General features: G+C 53.1%; 4 protein-coding genes across 6 annotated transcripts; 2 read left to right on the top strand and 2 right to left on the bottom strand.

Moving 5' to 3' along the window:
- Positions 1 to 292: 292 nt before the first annotated feature.
- Positions 293 to 583, top strand: IUM83_03240 (uncharacterized protein; the record flags this gene model as incomplete). The annotated part of the gene is made up of 1 exon (XM_067927229.1): positions 293 to 583. The coding sequence occupies one exon, from the start codon at positions 293 to 295 to the stop codon at positions 581 to 583; it is 291 nt and encodes a 96-aa protein (XP_067791805.1).
- Positions 584 to 11,146: 10,563 nt separating this feature from the next.
- IUM83_03239 (Lateral signaling target protein 2) lies at positions 11,147 to 12,575 on the bottom strand (the record flags this gene model as incomplete). Of its 2 annotated transcripts, XM_067927228.1 has the most annotated exons (3): positions 11,147 to 11,605; positions 11,702 to 12,319; positions 12,408 to 12,575. In XM_067927228.1, the coding sequence occupies 3 exons, from the start codon at positions 12,573 to 12,575 to the stop codon at positions 11,147 to 11,149; spliced, it is 1,245 nt and encodes a 414-aa protein (XP_067792003.1). The 2 variants fall into 2 exon arrangements, with proteins under 2 accessions (XP_067792003.1, XP_067792004.1); XM_067927227.1 differs by having other exon boundaries at positions 11,147 to 12,319.
- Positions 12,576 to 14,332: 1,757 nt separating this feature from the next.
- IUM83_03238 (Phosphatidyl inositol kinase (PIK-A)) lies at positions 14,333 to 17,233 on the top strand (the record flags this gene model as incomplete). 2 transcript variants are annotated; one of them, XM_067927226.1, is made up of 2 exons in its annotated part: positions 14,333 to 15,770; positions 15,864 to 17,233. In XM_067927226.1, the coding sequence occupies 2 exons, from the start codon at positions 14,333 to 14,335 to the stop codon at positions 17,231 to 17,233; spliced, it is 2,808 nt and encodes a 935-aa protein (XP_067791997.1). The 2 variants fall into 2 exon arrangements, with proteins under 2 accessions (XP_067791997.1, XP_067791998.1); XM_067927225.1 differs by having other exon boundaries at positions 15,176 to 17,233.
- Positions 17,234 to 17,765: 532 nt separating this feature from the next.
- On the bottom strand, positions 17,766 to 18,151 carry IUM83_03237 (uncharacterized protein; the record flags this gene model as incomplete). Its single annotated transcript, XM_067927224.1, has 3 exons — positions 17,766 to 17,827; positions 17,898 to 17,997; positions 18,074 to 18,151. The coding sequence occupies 3 exons, from the start codon at positions 18,149 to 18,151 to the stop codon at positions 17,766 to 17,768; spliced, it is 240 nt and encodes a 79-aa protein (XP_067792005.1).
- Between the last annotated feature and the right edge of the window lie 171 nt (positions 18,152 to 18,322).

The following is an 18,322-nucleotide window of genomic DNA, read 5'->3' as shown; positions in this document are numbered from 1 at the left end:
GCATTGCTTTAAGCTGGGAGGACGATCGTTTGACTACAGGGACATTAGGGTTAACCCTTTAGCTCCCACGCTTGGTAGAGGTCTATGGAGACCTCTACTAGCTTTCAGCAACCGTTGTTATTGGATAAAAATTCCCAGTTTCAGCTGCTAAACCTATCGCTGGCTTTGTTAGAGGTCTGGACAGACCTCTAACAGACATTTGTTAGGGTTCTGTTACGTTCCTGATGCTCTAATATTAGCTCGTTAGAGGTTTCTACCCTCTCTGCACACCCACAACAAAACAGGCGCCGCGATGAGCTCACCCGCGGAGGATCTAACAGGGAATTGGGAGGTTGAAGCCGCCGACGAAGACGAAGACGACTGCAGCAGCGTAGCTTCTGGGGATGAAGAGCGCGGGTCATCTGAAGGTGGGGGCCATACCGTCGTAGAGCAAACGTCCACCTCCAACTCGTCCGAGCTACGTAGCATGGGTGAGGAGTACATCACCTCGCTGCGCAACAACGGCAGCCTTCACGTGACTATATCCGATCAAGTGGCTAAGGCATCACAGCGTAACCGGCACCTAGTTAGTCTGAATTTCTAGTTTATGGTAATGATATCCGCAATCTTTATAAAAACCCAAACTAACAGATTCCTGTCGTGTACAATATTGAAGTACCACTTTCATCACGGCAATATGATCTGCTTGAAACGCCATATTAGCGTGGCGCTGTATCCACCTTTTCAACAGATAAAATGGCACATCTATCGGGTTTGAGTTTTCCGGAACCGAGCTCTGTCTACACGCAGCTAATCCTTAGCAGCAGCCATCTAACCCTTCAAACTACAGATAACACGTTGCTTCGTTTAGTCAAAAGAAGTGCAAGGCACAATAGACGTGAATTGAAATGAATGGCTGGCTGCTGCCAGAGATAGCGACGATATATTCCTAACCTGTCACCTAACTACCGGGGAGTTTCCGAACTTCCGACTTCTTATGTTGGTTTTAGCTTCTGCAACGTACTCGTCGACAACGGCGCGTTGACGGTGGGTAACTCTTACCCTCGGATACTTGTTCCGTGTGTGTCAGCCATAGTCTTGACTGCTGGGATTTTCGTGTGTTTTGCCAAGAACTTCTTGACTACTGCTGCTACATCCTCGAGCAAGTTCGGCACGGTTCTCATGAATTTTCGAGTTCACCAGGCGACGCCATTTGCATCTCATTTCACATCCAGCTCCCAACGATCCACTCGCCCCAGCTCAGTTGCTTTAGGCAGTGACAGTGATGGTCTAGCTGAGTTGGAGGCGGAGTTGCAAATTCGCAACAGCTATTGCACTAAACAATACGATGTTTCAGACATCCCCTACTAGTGGTATGTTAAAACTACAGTCTTGGATTTTTTGAAGGCTGAGCATGAGAAAGTATCCAAACTTTTAACAGATACATATCTGTTAGAACCACAAGTACCTACAAGTCACTTGTGCGTGTAACCCCGTTACAGTGACCGTCCGGCTAGACAAATGGTGGTGACGTTAGCAAAAGTGCCAAGCCGCTTGAGTCCTTTGAGTAGAATTGAGAACTGATTGATTGAATAAAAGGCTTAGCCTGGCATCGGCTACGACTAGCTACACATGCAGTGCCTTGGAGGTACGACCTGTGCCTCAGGCCATGGGTGCAAACGAAGTTTGGGTGACACGCCCATCCTGGAATCCGTGCGTCAGTGAGGACAGACGTAGTGCCGACAGGGTGCAGTAGGATGTCATTCTCCCTCATGGCAGGATGTCTTTGAAGCAATTCAACACGGGAAAATTCGTCTGATGGCGACACGGAACTCGCTGGAACCAATGTCGAGAAGCACGTTGCCATTCTCGTAGACGTTCTTCACCACAAATGGCCCCTTGGCGACTGGGTCCGTTTTCTTCCGCTCTCGCACAGGGATGCGGAGCATTACTTGGTCTTCGACTCGGTAGAAATGCTGCAGACGTCTCATGTTTTCTCGGTCGTTTTCTTGCATGATGGCCATGAAGCGCTGCTTCGAAAGGAAATTCCAGTTGGCGAAATGCAATTGCCGCGTGATCATGTCTTCTCCGAACAGCAACTGCGCAGGAGAAGCTCGTAGCATGGAGTGATAGCTGGCTCGGATAGCATAGACCGCGTAATCCAAAGCAACTTCCAGCTGGTCATTCAGATCTGGTCGAACCCGAAGAATATTCATTATCTCCAAATGTACGAGTTCACAGATAGCATTCGCCTGCGGTTTTTTTGCAGTGATCGGCTTGTCCTTAATAGCCATCGAGGTCAATAGCAGCTGGAACTCGTCACCAGTAAATTCGGGTCCTTGGTCATGCACGACGACTTTGGGTCGTGGATAACGGCAAAGCCACACGCGTTCGAAGCTGATGGCCGTAGTGGCGGAGGTCTTGCCGCGCTGCATCATGACTTCGAGACAGCGAAATTGCTGCTCGATCACTGTCAGGCAATAGAAGCCCCCAGCCAGCAGCCCCACCAAATCTGCATGCACGACATCGAATGGGCGATCTGTGCTTGAGCATGGAGTTGGAGGAAGGTGTCCATAGTGCTGTTTGCCGCCATGGAGTTTCGCCTTCTTGCACTCTACACAGCTATGGACGTATTTTGCCACTTGCACTTGCATTCAGGGCCACCAGAATGCGTTCATCGAGTGATATTGCTTCTCAGCACCTGGATGCAGCAGATAATCGCGGTAAAGCTCCACGATATTTTGGCGCAGAGTCTAAGGTACCATGACGCGTTTCCGATATTGCAGCAACACCAGTCCAAGTGCCGGACGGAGTGAGTAATCAGGGTCTGCTTCATTTTTCTCCAGCCGAGTAATAATTTGCTTGCATGTCTTATCTTGTAGCTGGTGTTTCTTCATTACGGCTCCGTCGATTGCAACTTCCTCTTCGTCCACTGCGAACAGTTCATCTTCGGCAACTTGTTGGACAAAGTCATAGCGGAGTCTTGAAAACGCATTAGCGCCTACATTTTGACGACCCGGGACGTAGGCCACTTGCAACAGGTACTCTTCGAGTAGTGACTTCCAGCGCTTGACCCGTAGCGAATTCTCGCGAGGGAAAAGTAGGTTTTTGTGGTCAGTGTGAACCACCACATGGAATCACAGCAACATGGTGCGGTATTCCTTCAGAATTTCAACAACAGACAACATCTCCCACTCCATCGTGGAGTATTTTCGCTGAGCGTCCGTCATTGAGCGCGAGAAGCAGGCAATAATCTGCTTGCACTGGATGATGACGCCACCGATCTGCTGCCCGCTAGCGTCCGCAAAAACGTGAAAGCAACGATTGTAATCAGGAAACGCTAACCAAACATTCCGAGCTAGAGCCGCCTTTATCTCTTGAAAGGCTGCGGCATCTTCCGATGTCCATGCGAACGGAATATTTTTCGAGGTGAGGCGATTATGTCTGGCTGTCATTGCCGACCATTTCTCTGTAGTAGGCGATCATGCCCAGGAACCGACGCAGCTCTCTCTTATTGCGGGGCTCCGCGATCTGCTGGATGGCTTCGATTTTCTTCGTCTGGGGCTGGATACCATCCGCTGAGAGAGTGAAGCCGAGGTAGTCCACTTGCTCTCGGAGAATATGACACTTTTTTGCGTTCAAGGTCACATCATATTGCCGCAGACGCTCGAAAACGATACGTAAATGCTCCACGTGGTCCACTGCATTCTCTGAGAATATGAGAATATCATCCAGATATACGATCGCGAAGGGTAGATCGCCGAGGATGCGCTCCATACACGATTGGTATTCATCCGGAGCTGTTGAGATACCCGTCGGGAGCCGCTTGAATTGATATTTTCCAAATTGTAAGCAGAATGCTGTAGCTGAGCGGCTTTCCTGCGCAAGGTACCGTGCGAAGTAGCCCATGTTGGCATCCAGAGTGCTCATGCACTTGGCCTTGTCTAACCTGAGCAGTATTTCGCGAATTTTTGGAACGTAGTAGGGAGATCGGCGCAGATACTTGTTCAACTGGCGGAAGTCGACTAGTAACCGAAGAGAACCATCCGGCTTCACAAAAAAAAAACGCAGGCGCAGAAGACTCCGAACCGTAAATCTGTTCGAGCACGTCAAGCTCCAAAATACGTTGAATCTCGCGACGCGTAGCCTCTTCTTGGCTACGAGATAGGCTGTATGGTCTTGATTGGGTTGGTACAAAGTCAGCTCGTAGTGGGAGAATGTAGTCAGGGAGGCGAATGCGCCCGAGCCGCCCGTTGTACAAGTCCGCATATTCTTCCAGTAGTTTCAGGTAACTGTGCTGAAGTGCCTCCTCTAAGTGCTTGGGCAATAGATCCATGGGAGTAACGGCCACCGTATCACCTGCGAAATACTCTTCGTGTTCGTTCTGCGTTAATTCAGAATCGGAAATGATTGGCTGGTCGTTCTTCTCAGCAGTAGTTTGAAGTACGAGTTCACTGCCGTCCCATTGGACACGGCCGTTCTTAAAATCGATCACCAAGCGAAGTGCCGTCATTTGGTCACGCCAATCGTCATGTCATCGCGAAGGGAAGGCAGCACTTCAAATTTGTGAATGATGACCGAGTTGCGTTTCAGTTGCGGTATTCTAAAGCGCACTTCCATGGCGCCTTTGCTCTGCGTGCTTCCCTTGACCAACTCGAACGCGACCGCGGACGTTTCTAGCTTGACTCCTTGGGTATGTAGTGCTTGCATGAAGGTTGTGCTTATGGTGCTGCGCGAACATCCGCTGTCCAACAGAGCTTGGTACCGCTTCTTGCCATTTTCCAACTTGATCATGATGCGCATTGGCGGAGACGAACTGGCGGGCGGTGCACGAAGTCCGACGAACAGATATTCATCATCACTGGGGCCTCCAGCGATCTCGCGTTACTCAACGCGGGTCTGCTGAGGGCCTCTTTGGCCACGTGAACCCCCTCGAGCACTTCCACATTGGTCGACTTGCTGATGCGCTTCCGGCTGATTGTCCTGGCGCAACACGCGGCACTCCTGCGTGTTGTGTGTCGTTGTCCGGTGGAAGGTACAGTACTTGTTGTTTACTGTGTTGTTGCCGTTGCTGTGGCTGTTACCGCGATCACGATTTCCACCTTGGAACTGCTTCCGGTTGTTGTTGTGGTTGTTGTTCCGGTTGTTGTTGTTGTTACTGTTGCGGTTGTGGTTGCCGTTACCTCGACGGCTCTGACCGCGTGCTCTGTCGTTGGAGTAGCTCCGTTTGTCTTGACTGCTAGCGCGATGTAGACGCTGCTCGCCTTGTTCGATGCGCTCAAAGAAGGGAACGAGGGCAGCAACCGTAGTGTAGATCTGTCTACTTGCATCGTACTTGTTCTGCCACTCATATGGTAGACCGCGTTTGTACAATCGGCACAAGGCATCTCCGCACATCGGCGAGGTTTCGCACAGCCCGGCAAGCGTGTGCTCCATCCGCACCAAAGCGCGGAAGCGCTTGCTGTACTCGGACAGGGATTCGCCGCGTGACTTCTTCATCTCCCACAGCACCTCTTGCAGCTTTTCGCTGTAGTCCGTGGGCAACACGACAACCGACGCTTTGTACAGCGCACGCGCGAACTCCTCATCCATGCGCACGTCTTCGTCGGTGATTGACGCGTCTTCAAATACCTCACGGAGGTCACCTTCCAGGAGAATAGTTGCGTTCAGGAATTTATCTTCTGCATTCCAGTGTTTCAGCTTCGCAAGCTGGTTGAAGTTGTACGTCCACTCCAAGAAGTCCGTGGGGCCGCCGGCGATGAACTTGGCCATCTTCTTGGTCACGACTTCTTCCTCGGTGCTTTTCTCTTTGTTGGCAGCACGTACTGTGATGGAGTACGTGAGGTAATGATCCTTGTTCGTAGAGCCGTTCATTGTGATTGGCCGACGGGTGAACCAGGTCGATCTGTTTGAAACGTTTCAAAGTGCCAAGCCGCTTGAGTCCTTCGAGTAGAATTGAGAACGTATTGATTGAATAAAAGGCTTAGCCTGGCATCGGCTACGACTAGCTACACATGCAGTGCCTTGGAGGTACGACCTGTGCCTTAGGCCTTGGGTGCAAACGAAGTTTGGGTGACGCGCCCATCCTGGGATCCGTGCGTCAGTGAGGACAGACGTAGTGCCGACAGGGTGCAGTAGGATGTCATTTTACAGTGACCGTCCGGCTAGACAAATGATGGTGACGTTAGCAACAGGAGTGAATATGCCTGCAAGTCAGTGGAAGCGTTATTTTCTGGACACTCGCAATCCCGATTTCCTGACGTATCAGCCGTTAGACGAAGCTATGCGCACAGTGGGTTTTGATACAACCCTCCAGGATGCAGAGTCTCCGCAAGATTGTGCTACAAAACCCGTCGAGTGAGTAGTGCGTACCGCCACAAATAGTACCAAAGATAATGACCACATAATGACAGTCAATGTCCGAGAATCAAACAAGCGGGCTGTAGTGGGTCTAACTTGACTCACTACTTTAGCTTACACGTTGCGCAATGTGTATGAGGAAGCGTAAGTACTTAGTAATTACTTAGGTTAAATTATATTTGAATACACAAATATAAGTTAAGTAAGAAAAGGATTCCAAGTGACTTAGATTAGGTAAAATGAGAACTGTATTGTTTGTAAATTGATCTTCCTCTAAAATCTGCTAAAAACTGTTTATCATCTATGAAAGGGTTGGCAGCGGCTGGCTGTCAGAGCCCCGCTAATATGCATGTCTCTGATTGGTAGAAAGATGCTGCTTTCTACCAATAGGATCTTTTGGGTATGTGTGGACCACTCATTGTGGTGGTCCACTTCAATGTATCCATTGGTGTATCTTACACCAAGGTGAGGAAGTATCCAAAACTTTTAACAGATAACCTATCTGTTAAATTCACAAGTGGCTTGCAGCCACTTGTGCGTGTAACCCCGTTACACGGGCTGTCCCCGTAATCTGTCCGATGCATATCCTGGAAGTCGAGTTCGATCGGCTGCGAGGAATGAAGTTCTATTGTTCCTTGGATTTCTTCAAGGGGTTCTGGCAGTTTGCAGTAGCGGTAGAAAGCCAGGGACTTTACTCCATCCTGACCGAGGATAATGCAGTTACTCCCTAGGCAAGTCCTCATGAGCGGTACGAACAGTGTAGCTTATGTACAGTCCGCAGTTCAAGAAATGTTTGGTGACCTTTTCAACAAAGGACTGGTAATTTGGATAGATTATCTCGTGGGATATGCAGACACACCTGGGGAACTTTCAAGATGCTTCGTCGTGTTTTGACTATTTGCGAAGAAAACGGACTCAAGCTTAACCCGAAGAAGTGCAAGTTTTTCATTACTGAGGCTCTTTGGTGCGACAGGGTTGCTTTAAGCGATGGCGTGCGCAACTGAACCTGCGCGAGTTCAAGTTCTACACGATTGGTCGGTACACGCTACCGGTCAGGAGCTCCAATAATTCATTTGTGCGCTGAATTGGATACGCATGTCGCTCCCTGCGTTCAATAAGCTTACTGTCCCGCTATCATCATTGTGGAGAGAGATTATGCTGCCGCTGGCGGTGGAAAAAAGTCGATGGTGCGTCGGATTGTGCTAGGACAAGTTGGTTGGTCTGAGGTCAAAATGATTGCGTTGCAGAGATGCAAAGCCCCCTGGAACATGCGTTTGCTCTGGCGCACCCCGTTCCTGACAAATGTCTGTGCGTGTTCACTGATGCAAGGGACGCACACTGAGGTGCTGCGATCACTCTGTGCCGCACGATCACCTTACCTTACTTGTGATTTTGTAGAACAACATCAAATTCACTGCTTGACATCCAGCGGGCTCTACTTTACTAGCTATCGGCGTGTTACCTATATGTCGACTGAAGGCTACAGGGATACCAGCACATCTTGCCGTAGATAAGCAAGTAAATGGATTGACGAGAAGAACTTGCAGGTCTCCGCAATGAATTGACCAGCTTGAAGACAGACTTTGCATGAAATCGGCCGAGTCAAGTTGCAGCGACTGTTGTAAGTGAGCTGCGTCAGCATTTTATAGTTAACGGAGTCGCTCGAATATCGCTGCGCGACCTTGACACAAGAATTGCTGACCTACGGAATAGCGTCATGACTGTATTTCATTATACTCTAACGCAAAATCCGGTCTTCTAACTGCGACGCTGTCGCTCATCAGATTGTCGATCATAGAGAGAACTGGGACTCATGGTCGTGGCGAGATGGAGAGATGTACCATGCTGTTGCAAAGGGTTGGAAATTTCCTGTACGAACAAACGTGAAAACTATGTGGAACTTGTGGTTTTATGGGAATAAAGACGCACGAATCTGTCCGTACGAACAATTCAACAAACAACATGACATACAGCCATCTCACCGAATGTGGCACTCTCGTGCTAGCGTTGTGATGACGTACTTGGAGCAACTTGTTTATAAAGCTGATGTCTTACCAGCTGGGGTGACGCGAATATCCGCTCTACCTATTACTACTACCGATGAAGTGTTCGACGTCAATCTCTCGAAGATGCTGGAGCACGATTTCAAAACGAAACCAAAAAGGGCGGAGGAGGTGTCTTGCGGCACGCTATACAATCAATTGTGTCAGTATCGTAAAACCCAGCAGCATAGCGCATGAATAGCAGCAAAATATTGTAGTTCGCAGGAGTGTAAGGCATGAATAGCAGCAACACTAAATCCGTTCGTAGTACACTTCAACCGTATCAGATCTGACCAATCAGAACACTCTATCACATCGTGATCTGATTCATATCACAAACACCGTCATCATAAAATATATATATTACAATAAAAGATCTAGCTTCCGGTATCGTGGTCCGACCATATCTAAAGATGTTCTATACAATTATGCAGACTAAAACACCTAGAGTCTCAACTGCGATGCACGAATGACAATGACCTCTACGTCTACACCAGGCCCAAAACTGCAGAGCTGCTTGTTTCTCTCATCTACACAGTTGACGATTATGCCAGTGTGTGCAAAGCGGTCGCGATGGTGTCCTTGGCCTGCAGATCCTTCCAAACTTCTTCGCTCCATTGCATCGCTTGGAGCTGGTCAACAGCGTACACGTTCTTCTCGATCGTTTCTGCGTGCTTGATCTTGTCATACACCCAACGGAGCTGCTTCCGTTGGTACGCGCGCTTGAACAACGCGATGATACCGGCATCCATGGACTGCAGAAAAGCGGTAGCATTAGGCGGTAGAAACTCTACGTGTACGTTAGTACATACAATGTCTCCCGTGTTGTGAGATGAAGCGTTGTCTAAACGTAACAGGATGTGCTAGTTTGACGCGCGCATGTCGCGATCCAAGTTGAGTAGCCACTCGCGGAATATATGACCCGTCATCCATGCCTTCTGATTCGCCCTGTACAGATAGCCCAGTTCAGCCGCCGACCGCTTTTTAAAGCGGTATGGCTGCTTCGCACGACCCCGAAAGAGATCTGGCAGAACATCTGAACCGTCTGCATTAGCAGTGAACGCGATAGTAATCCGTGTTTTCTTTTCTTGACGCCGCGTGTGCCTCTCGTGCAAATGGAGCGAGCCGGCGCCATCGCGTAGCACAAGCCCATTTCATCCATGTTGTATATGTCCTTGGGGGAGTACAAGTCCGTGATCTCTTGCAACTCATGGCGGCCCAGTCGAACCGCATCAGCATCAGCGTACGCAGCTTCACCGTGGCGTTGGCGATAGCGAAGACCGTGGCGTCGCTCAAATGCTGTGAGCCAGCCATCTGAAAAGGTCAGCTCCCACGCGTCGCACAGCTCATTCTGGATGTCCTGAGCCTTCATCTTTATAATTCGCGTGAGAGACACACATTCTTTGCCTCGACGTGCTGGATCTAGGTCCAAAGGTGCTTCTCCAGCGCCATCGAGGTCACCTCCAGTGGCTTGTGTCGCTTGCCGTCGCCGTAGACTTTCTGCATGATGACGGGGGGCATGCGTAGGATGTCGGAGATGGTCGTCTGGGCCGGTGCCCGCTTCAGCTTGAAGGTGGCCTTGGCCCACGCTGCGAGAGCTTCTTGGGTCATCGCTGGGCATTCGCCAGCCTTGGCGATGAGGAGCCGCTTGTGGTGGTTCTTCATCCAGGTTCCCATGTGGTGTAGTGTGTGAGGGACCTGGAGCTAATTTCGTTGTTAGTTATGGTGCGCGGCGTGCGTGGTGTGCACGAGAATGACTGGCGTGTGTGGCTACGCGTAGTTTGCGCGGGTGCAGCCCTGCTTCAGCTCGGTTCTGTGAGGGGCTTCGCGCCAAAACGTCTTGGCGCCAACCGCATGTTTACCTACCCAAAGCGAATGTATCGTCAAATGCAGGTTATTAGCTTATACCAGTACCGGAAGTGAGCAATAACAATTGCACATATTGCAGCAGTTTCAGTATCCATATTGCTAGCACAAAAATTCTCTGGCTGGCACACATCGTATTGGCGTTCCAAGAAGTTTTGTTCCTGGTCCAAATGGGTACAGTGTACCAAAACCGTTAGCCAATTGAAAGGCTTGCAATTGCCCACGTTCTTCACTTTTACCAGGGCCTTACTGTATACATTTTTTTCTTTTTCCAAAGAACGTTTGAAGTGTGCGTTGATAGGACTGACTTTAGCTGGTAATTCACTGGACTGGACCCTAGTGTTTAAAGAAAATATCTTACTCTATAGCTGCTGGCCACTACTAGGTGCCGTGTAATATTTCTTTTTTCTTGCGTTGCACTACTGCGAATCAGAGACCCAAATAATTGCAATCTTATCTGCGACCTCTACACTAAGTTTCGACCCGGACAAGGGCGAATTGAGCGCACTTTTGATGTAGCCCAGCGGAGAGGACGAGCTCGCCGTTCGTGATAGCGATTTAAATTTATCGTCGGCACTAAACACAGCAACATGATTAAGGATACTGCATTGTTGTTTTTGTGTGCTTAGCGGCACATTTTGACCAGGGCAGACTCACTAACAATGACATTGGTGCAGATATTGGCTCACTTCCCATTATTACGCAATGATCGAGTTCACAACCTTTATACGCTACAAATCAGAATACGATTGAAGGAAGCGAGCAAAGGATTGAATCTGCTACTTTTTTCTTTCTTTTTCTTTCGTCACCTCACACATGAAGCCGTTTCTTCGTCTCGCTCTTGAGCTACGCGCGCGTCGCCGCTGCTGTCCACGGCGCGCATTACCATTCTTGATGCCTTACTCGGCCATCGCATCTAATTTTGCCTCCATTCGCGCCATCGCCGTCGCCAACTTGTCGATGTCAGCAGTGTGTTGACCTAGTGTGTGGAACATCGCTCCCTGCTGTGTTGCTAACTGCTGCTGGGTCTCCGTGGTACGGCAGAGCAGATCCATCAGCATCGTCTCCATCTTCGGGCCTGCCGTGACTTGACCATCGCCGGCGTTGGCCGCCACAAGATCCTGCGAAGCGCCAGGAACGGGCTGAGCCACCACCTGGTTCGCAATTCCAATTCCTGATCCCCGGAGCGGCTCGGCAGGGCGCTTGGGGGCCTCTGCCTGCTGCTCATCGTTCTCCACAACCTCCACAGCCGCGCCATTATCAAGAGGCGCAGCCACAGCGTTCTTGCGGTCCTCCAGGTTCTTCATCGCCACATTCGACAGCTTCTCCAGCGTCGCGATATCGCACGAGTTGCGCGGCTGGGTATCAAACACAAACACCGTACCAAGAAGGTGGCCGGAGGGCGTGCAGATCGGCGCACCGGCGTAGAATCGGATCTTGGCCGCGCCCGTCACCAGCGGATTCTTGGCGAATCGCTTGTCTAGCAGCGTATCCATGACGACCATCGGCTCCTTGGACATGATGGCGTGCGCGCAGAAGGACACGGAGCGCGGCACCTCGTTCTGCGCCAACCCCACGCTGGCCTTGAACCACTCGCGGTCCTCGTCCAGCAGACTCACAGCCGCGATGGGGCTCTTCAGAGCGTTGCTGGCCAGGTCGCAGATAATATCGAACACGTCCTCGCTGGGGGTGTCCATGATGTCGAAGCCGCGCAGGATCTCGAGGCGCTCCGACTCACCGGGCACGATCGGGGGCTTGGGCCACGGGTGGTCCCAGCTGAAGTCCAGCGGGTAGTCGAACTCGGGCTGCTGGAAGTCACGCGTAAAGTGCGTCAGGTCGCCCTCCGAGTTGCCCGTGGGCGAGTGGAAGTTCTGCGCCTCCCAGTGCTCCTCGCGCGGGGGCGGCGAGGCGGTTGTGCCGGTCGTGGGGGCCGCCGGGGGCGCCTGCGGGTTGGCCTGGCCGTTGGCGTGCGACAGGATGCAGGACATGCACACGCGCACCAGCGAGCGGCCGATCACGGGCAGCTCGGCCTCCTTCTTGAGCGTGCAGTTGCCGCACACGACCTCACCGCACTGCACGCACAGAGAGAGAGAGAAACAGAGGGGTCAGTGCACTGCGACTACAGACTACTAGGAGGAGGCCGCAGGACGCCGCTCGTACCTTGCGGCAGTGGTGCTTTCGCCGGAAGCGCGTGAAGTTCCGCGTGCACACGTGGCATCTGTATCGCTCCGTGTCCAGCACCCAGTCGTCCTGGTGGCGCAGCTGGTCGATGGTCAGCACGTCGTTGCCGCCAATGGTGCTGCTGCCCTTGAGTCCCTTGCGCGACATGGCGTCTGTCTGTCTGGCTGTCAACCTGCGGCGCGGGGGGAGGGAGGGAGAAGGAGAAGAGGGAGGAGGAGGAGGGGGCGGCGATTAGCTCTCCGACTCAAGGCAGGCAGGCAGGCGGGCGGGCAGACGCAAGAGGGGGCTTACGGCGTCGAGAGTGCTGTTCTGTGCGGGGGGCCGCGGCGGGGGGAGGAGGCTCGACGGACTGTCCTGGCTCGCTCGCTCTTGCTCTGCCTTCCGTCCACGCGTGTGCACGAGTCGGCCGCCAAACTGTTGAGCAAGTGGGGCGCCCTGGTCTGCCGCGCGGAGAGAGCGCATACAAAAGGCGAGAGACCCAGAAAAGGGCCAGTTTCGTCCCGTCGTGGGCGCGAGGGGGCGACGTGTGCCACAATTGTGGTACAGCTGGCTGGGCTCGAGCGGCTCGAGCGTAGAAGCCGCCGGGCCGCCCGCGCTGCTCTTATGACGGCCCCTGCCTGCTGTCCCCTGCCTGCTGGGGGCGCTGGAGGCGGTGACTCGGCCCGTGACGCGGGGCGAACTTCTTAGCCCAGGGCTGTAACGTCCATCTCGGTCCCCCAAAAAAGCTACGCGGGGATAGGCGACCCGCGCGCCTCTCAGCTCCAGCAGGGGGTCATCCCTCTCCGCTGCTCCAACATATGCACACTGCGGACCCCGCAGACCACCAAGAATCGGGGCGGGGCGACGCCGCCCGAGGGCTGGCTGGCTGATCGCCGCTCCTACACTTGAGCTTTCTATCGTTTGACGACGGTACGACTCGGAGGGCAGCTTGTCTGGAGCTGTGTATGGTGCCGCCGCGTACAGAGCCCAAGGGCAAGGTGTCTCAAGCCACCCGCAGCCTCCGCGGTGACACTCAGAGAAGGGCCACACAGGCAACACCAAGCTGAAGTTGCCGCGCTGATCGACGCCCGCGCGGCCGCCCGCAGTCCTGTCCCCTGCTGCACCGTGGCATTTACTAGTGCATGTAGGATTCGGAGCGCTTTTGCAGCGGAACCCGCCCGCCCTGGCTTGCTGAACCGTGGGGCTGTTTACTCAGCAACGTTCCACCCCGGCGGCGCCCCCATCTCGGTGCAGGCCTCCCGCATCGTTGCTGTAACCGAGTGTGGGCGGCCAGCACTTTCGCTAGGCTGGCGCGGCTACACATCACATCATCGAGCCGCGTTGAAGCGCTGCCGCACATTACGAGAACTGTAGCTCGACGTTGCCAGCAGCACACACGCCCACGAAGCTGGATTCGCCGGGCGAGAGAATTATTGCATGCAACGTTAGTCCTTCGGTGGACCTTGCCGCCGTCGCCGCGTTGTGGGGCGAGCCGCTTCGATTCGGAGCTCCGAAATGGCTTCGCAGCGGGAAATCCACCCACAACGCCACGCCGGGGGCAAGCGACGGAGACCAGCGCCGGCCCCGCATCCACCAGCAGCCCGGCGACGTGTGGCAATACACATGTACATACGCGCCGACGATCACTCACTACAACTACAACCTGCAGGCTGCACAGCCGCATCAAGACTGTAGCGAAAACATAACTTACTCGATATACAGTACTGAGTACAACCTCAAATGTAACTTAATTCAATGAACTTCATCAGTTAAATCGTCTCGTAAAGCAACAGTACGTACAGTTGTACTGTAAACGATGAGCAGCAGAACGTGGCACACTGTACCCTCACTTCAGCGTCCGCCGCTTCCTCGTCGGCCGCCATAGCGAAGTAGGTAGGAGGCCCCTCCCTTCGTGTCTAGCAGCCATGGCGAGCCGCCTCAAGGAGTACCGGTACTACCTCAGCAGCGGCGTGAGCACGGGCATCTCCGTCAAGATCTCGCTCGTGGAGCTGGCGCCGGCGCTGGGCTGCTCCGTGAGCGGCGACGCGCCGCGCCGCGCGGCGGGCTCATCCTCCGAGGCGCCGCTGGCGGGGCTGGAGCAGCTGGCGGGCTCGTCCTCCGAGGTGCGCAACTCGCCCGTGAGCGAGATCTTCCTGACGGCGCAGGTCTTCTCCGACGGGCTGCCGCTGCACCCCATGGTCATCAGCTCCAAGAGCCCCACCAAGTGCAGCAACTCCACCATCTACTGGAACGAGTGGGTCTCCTTCCCCGTGCGCTACCGCGACCTGTCGCGCAACTCGCTGCTGGCCATCACGATCTGGGGCGTGGGCTGGGTGCCCATCGGCGGCTCCACCATCTCCTTCTTCTCCAAGCAGGGCGTGCTGCGCGACGGCGTGCAGTGCCTGCGCATCTGGGAGGGCCGCGAGGCCGACTCGGCGCCCAACACGGCCACGCCCTCGGAGATCGACGAGGAGTGGGTGCGCCAGGAGTGCTTCCGCCTCGACAAGCTGCGCGAGAAGTACGAGCGCAAGGAGATCGCGCGCAACGAGTGGATGGACAGCGTCACGGACCGCCGCATCGCGCGCATCCGGCGCGGCAGCGAGCCCCCCACCAGGAGGGACGCGCTGGGACCGTTCTGCTCCTACCGGGAGGACGCGCTGCTGTGGCTAGAGATGCCCTACTTCGGCGACGTCGTCGTGTACGAGGAAGAGCCCTACTCGCAGCGCAACCTCACATCCTCGTACACTGCAGACGTGGGGCCCCGGCGGATGAACTACGAGGGCAGCAGCACACCGTCGTCGGCCCAGACTTACGACTCGCACACACTCAGTGGATCATACGATCTAGCCACGACGCCAGCATCCTCCAGCTCCAGAGAGCTGCCGAGCCTCGTGACCGTCTCGGACCCGGATCTCAATGAAGACAACCCGGCCGAGCGCAAGTACCGTCGTCTTGCGCGCGATATCCTGCGTGGTTCCATTGACCCCAACCTCAAGCCCAGTCGTGACGAAAAGGCTCGCATTGAGCTCTTGCTGGCAACGCCGACAGACAACTTGAAGAATGAAGACAAGGATCTGCTTTGGAAGTTCCGCTACACGTTGACCGACAACAAGAAGGCGGTCGTTAAATTCCTACTGTCCGTCGATTGGAAGGACGAGCTGGAGGTGAAGCAGGCGACCGACCTGTTGTCCCAGTGGTGCGAAATCGATATCGCTGATGCGCTGAAGCTCCTTGGTCGCGAGAAAGAGTTCAAGCACGAGATCGTGCGCCACTTTGCCGTGTCAACGCTTGCCACAGCCAAGAACGAAGATCTGCTCGACTTTTTGCTGCAGCTGGTGCAGGCATTACGTTATGAGAAGCCAGGTGCCTCCATGACATCTTCTCGCGGACCGATGAATGGAGACGAAGCGTGCAGTGCTGATGGGTCGATTTCCGGGGACAATCTTGGCCCATTAGCCCGGTTCCTCATTGCTCGATCGAGTACGAATTTCCAGATGGCCAATTACTTCTACTGGTACTTAAAGGTGGAGGCTGGCGAACAAGGAAACGACTCGGAGATCTTCCACACCGTACTGAACCAGATGCTAACTGAGATGAAGCGGGACGAGGAGAAAAAGTCTATCTATGACATGCTGATGGCGCAGCGCGATTTCATGAGCCACATCTTGGCTATCCACAATAAGGCACGCGAAGAAAAGGGAAGAAAGGATCAAAAGGAGGAGAAGTTGCGTCAGTTCCTGAAGCAGTTCCCGTGGCCCAAGGGAACCATCATCTCGTTGCCTCTAGACCCTACGGTTCATTTGAGCGGAGTTGTACCATCCTCCGCAAAAATGTTCAAGAGTGCCATGTATCCGGCAGTTATCCAGTTCCAAACGGTGATTCCTCCGACCGACCAACACCACCACGCAATTTCAGCAGACGGCGAAGGCCATCATCCGCCGAACCTGGGCCAGTCGATGTTCGGTGGAAGTGACTCGAACATCATGCGCGAATCTTTGCCGACTCGAATGATCAGCTACTTGCACCGCGAAAAGGAAGGTCCGATGTACAAGTTTATGGTGAAGAATGGTGACGATCTGCGCCAAGATCAGCTGATTATGCAAATGTTCATCTTGATGGACCGACTGCTGAAAAAGGTGAACCTGGATCTAAAGCTGACTCCGTACCGCATTTTGGCAACGGGCGCGAACGACGGCCTGATGGAATTCGTACAGGACTCGTACCCCGTGTCATATGTGGTATCCCATTTTGAATCACCGCAGATTGTTGGATTCTTGCGAAAGCACAACTCAGACCCTAGTGCGGAGTTTGGGATTGCCCCCGAGGCTCTGAGCACGTACGTTAAGTCGGTGGCCGGTTACTGCGTGCTAACATATCTGCTGGGAATTGGCGATCGTCACTTGGACAACTTGATGATGAAGGCAGAAGGACATCTTTTCCACATTGATTTCGGTTTTGTGTTTGGAGCTGATCCGAAGCCGTACCCGCCTCCGTTCAAACTGACAAAGGAAATGGTGGAAGGCATGGGCGGTCCTACAAGCGAGCACTACCAAAAATTTACAACGTACTGCTGTCAAGCGTACAACTGGCTGCGCAAGAGTGCTGATTTGATTTTGAACTTGCTAAGTCTGATGGCCGACTCTGGAATTGAAGAGTTGTCGGCGAATCCGGCTACAACTCTGCTGAAGGTGGAGGAGAAGTTCCGATTGGATTTGACTGACGAGCAAGCAGAACAGTTTTTCCTGGGTCTCATCAACGATAGTGTGTCAGCTCTGTTCCCGCTGCTTGTGGACTGGATTCACAAGGTTGCAACGAAGTTGAAGTAGATGTTTTCGTATCCCGTGCATATTCAAATTTACTCTACCGTTTTCCGTGTCAATCTTCATTCTCGGAAAACACTTTGACTAATAAATAGAGCTCCTTAGGTGGCTGCTTTTTCACTACCAAATGCCAGTTGTGAGCTCAACAGAACATCGTTTGCCTTTCGGAAATCCTTAAGCACGGCCAATTTCTCCATTCGCCGTTGAGAGTGCCCAAAACCTCCTGTAGCTTCTGCTATTGCGATTGCTGCTCCCTGTTGCTGGACGTGCTCCTGGAAATGCATATTAAGCACCTGGTTCATGCGAAGGTGTTGCTTTGAGTTGGAGATAGTGGTAGATGCAGATGCTGCTCGATTCGGAGAATAAGGAGGTAGGACTGTGCGGCCTGACGCAGTCGCCCCTGTGAAGTTGTGAGTGGCAGCATCTGCTCTAGGTGACGATATGGTTGGCAGGGAGATGTGTGGAGGTTTGAGGGGAGATCCCTGTGGGAAATCTCGCACTAGTTGCTTTGAAACCTCGATGACAGCGCAGATGTACGTTAGCTCCCGCTCGTATGCTGGCTCGTGAAGTTTTTCAATAGCTTCATGGACATTCCCGATGCTTTCCGCCAGAGCACAGAAGGCAACATCGTCGGCCACCAACGGCAACCGGCCTCGAATCCGAGCAATACATTCGTACAAAGCTTGCCGAGACTCGAAGAGATCTGGTGCAAGGGCAAGTAGCTTCTCCCAAAACTCAATCCACGGCATCGTCGACGAAACGTAACCAAGCTGTCGAGCAACATAGACGGAAACATGAACAGCAATTAGAACGAATTATCAAGCAAAACAATCGGTGTCGGCATACCTGACGAAAAGTCTCCATCGACTGCTTCCGGCGCACATCTAAACGATCTTTCTCGGGGGATAGTAGACCACTGCGCATTTGTGCTCCAACTTTCAACCGTGCATTTGGACGAGACGATGGTGACGTCTCCCGGCCGCGGTACTGAGGGTGTGTGAGCAACTCCGCCATCTCTTCCATTGCTGCTTTCTTTCTCGCAAGAAAAGATTCATGGCGACGCTCGCCAGCCTCGAGAACGCTTTCTTCACTTTT

This window comes from Phytophthora cinnamomi, assembly GCF_018691715.1.
Source record: "Phytophthora cinnamomi strain GKB4 chromosome Unknown Contig38, whole genome shotgun sequence".
Lineage (NCBI taxonomy): Eukaryota > Oomycota > Peronosporomycetes > Peronosporales > Peronosporaceae > Phytophthora > Phytophthora cinnamomi.
Note: the sequence above shows the minus strand (reverse complement) of the source record. Positions and strands in the feature narration are given on the sequence as shown.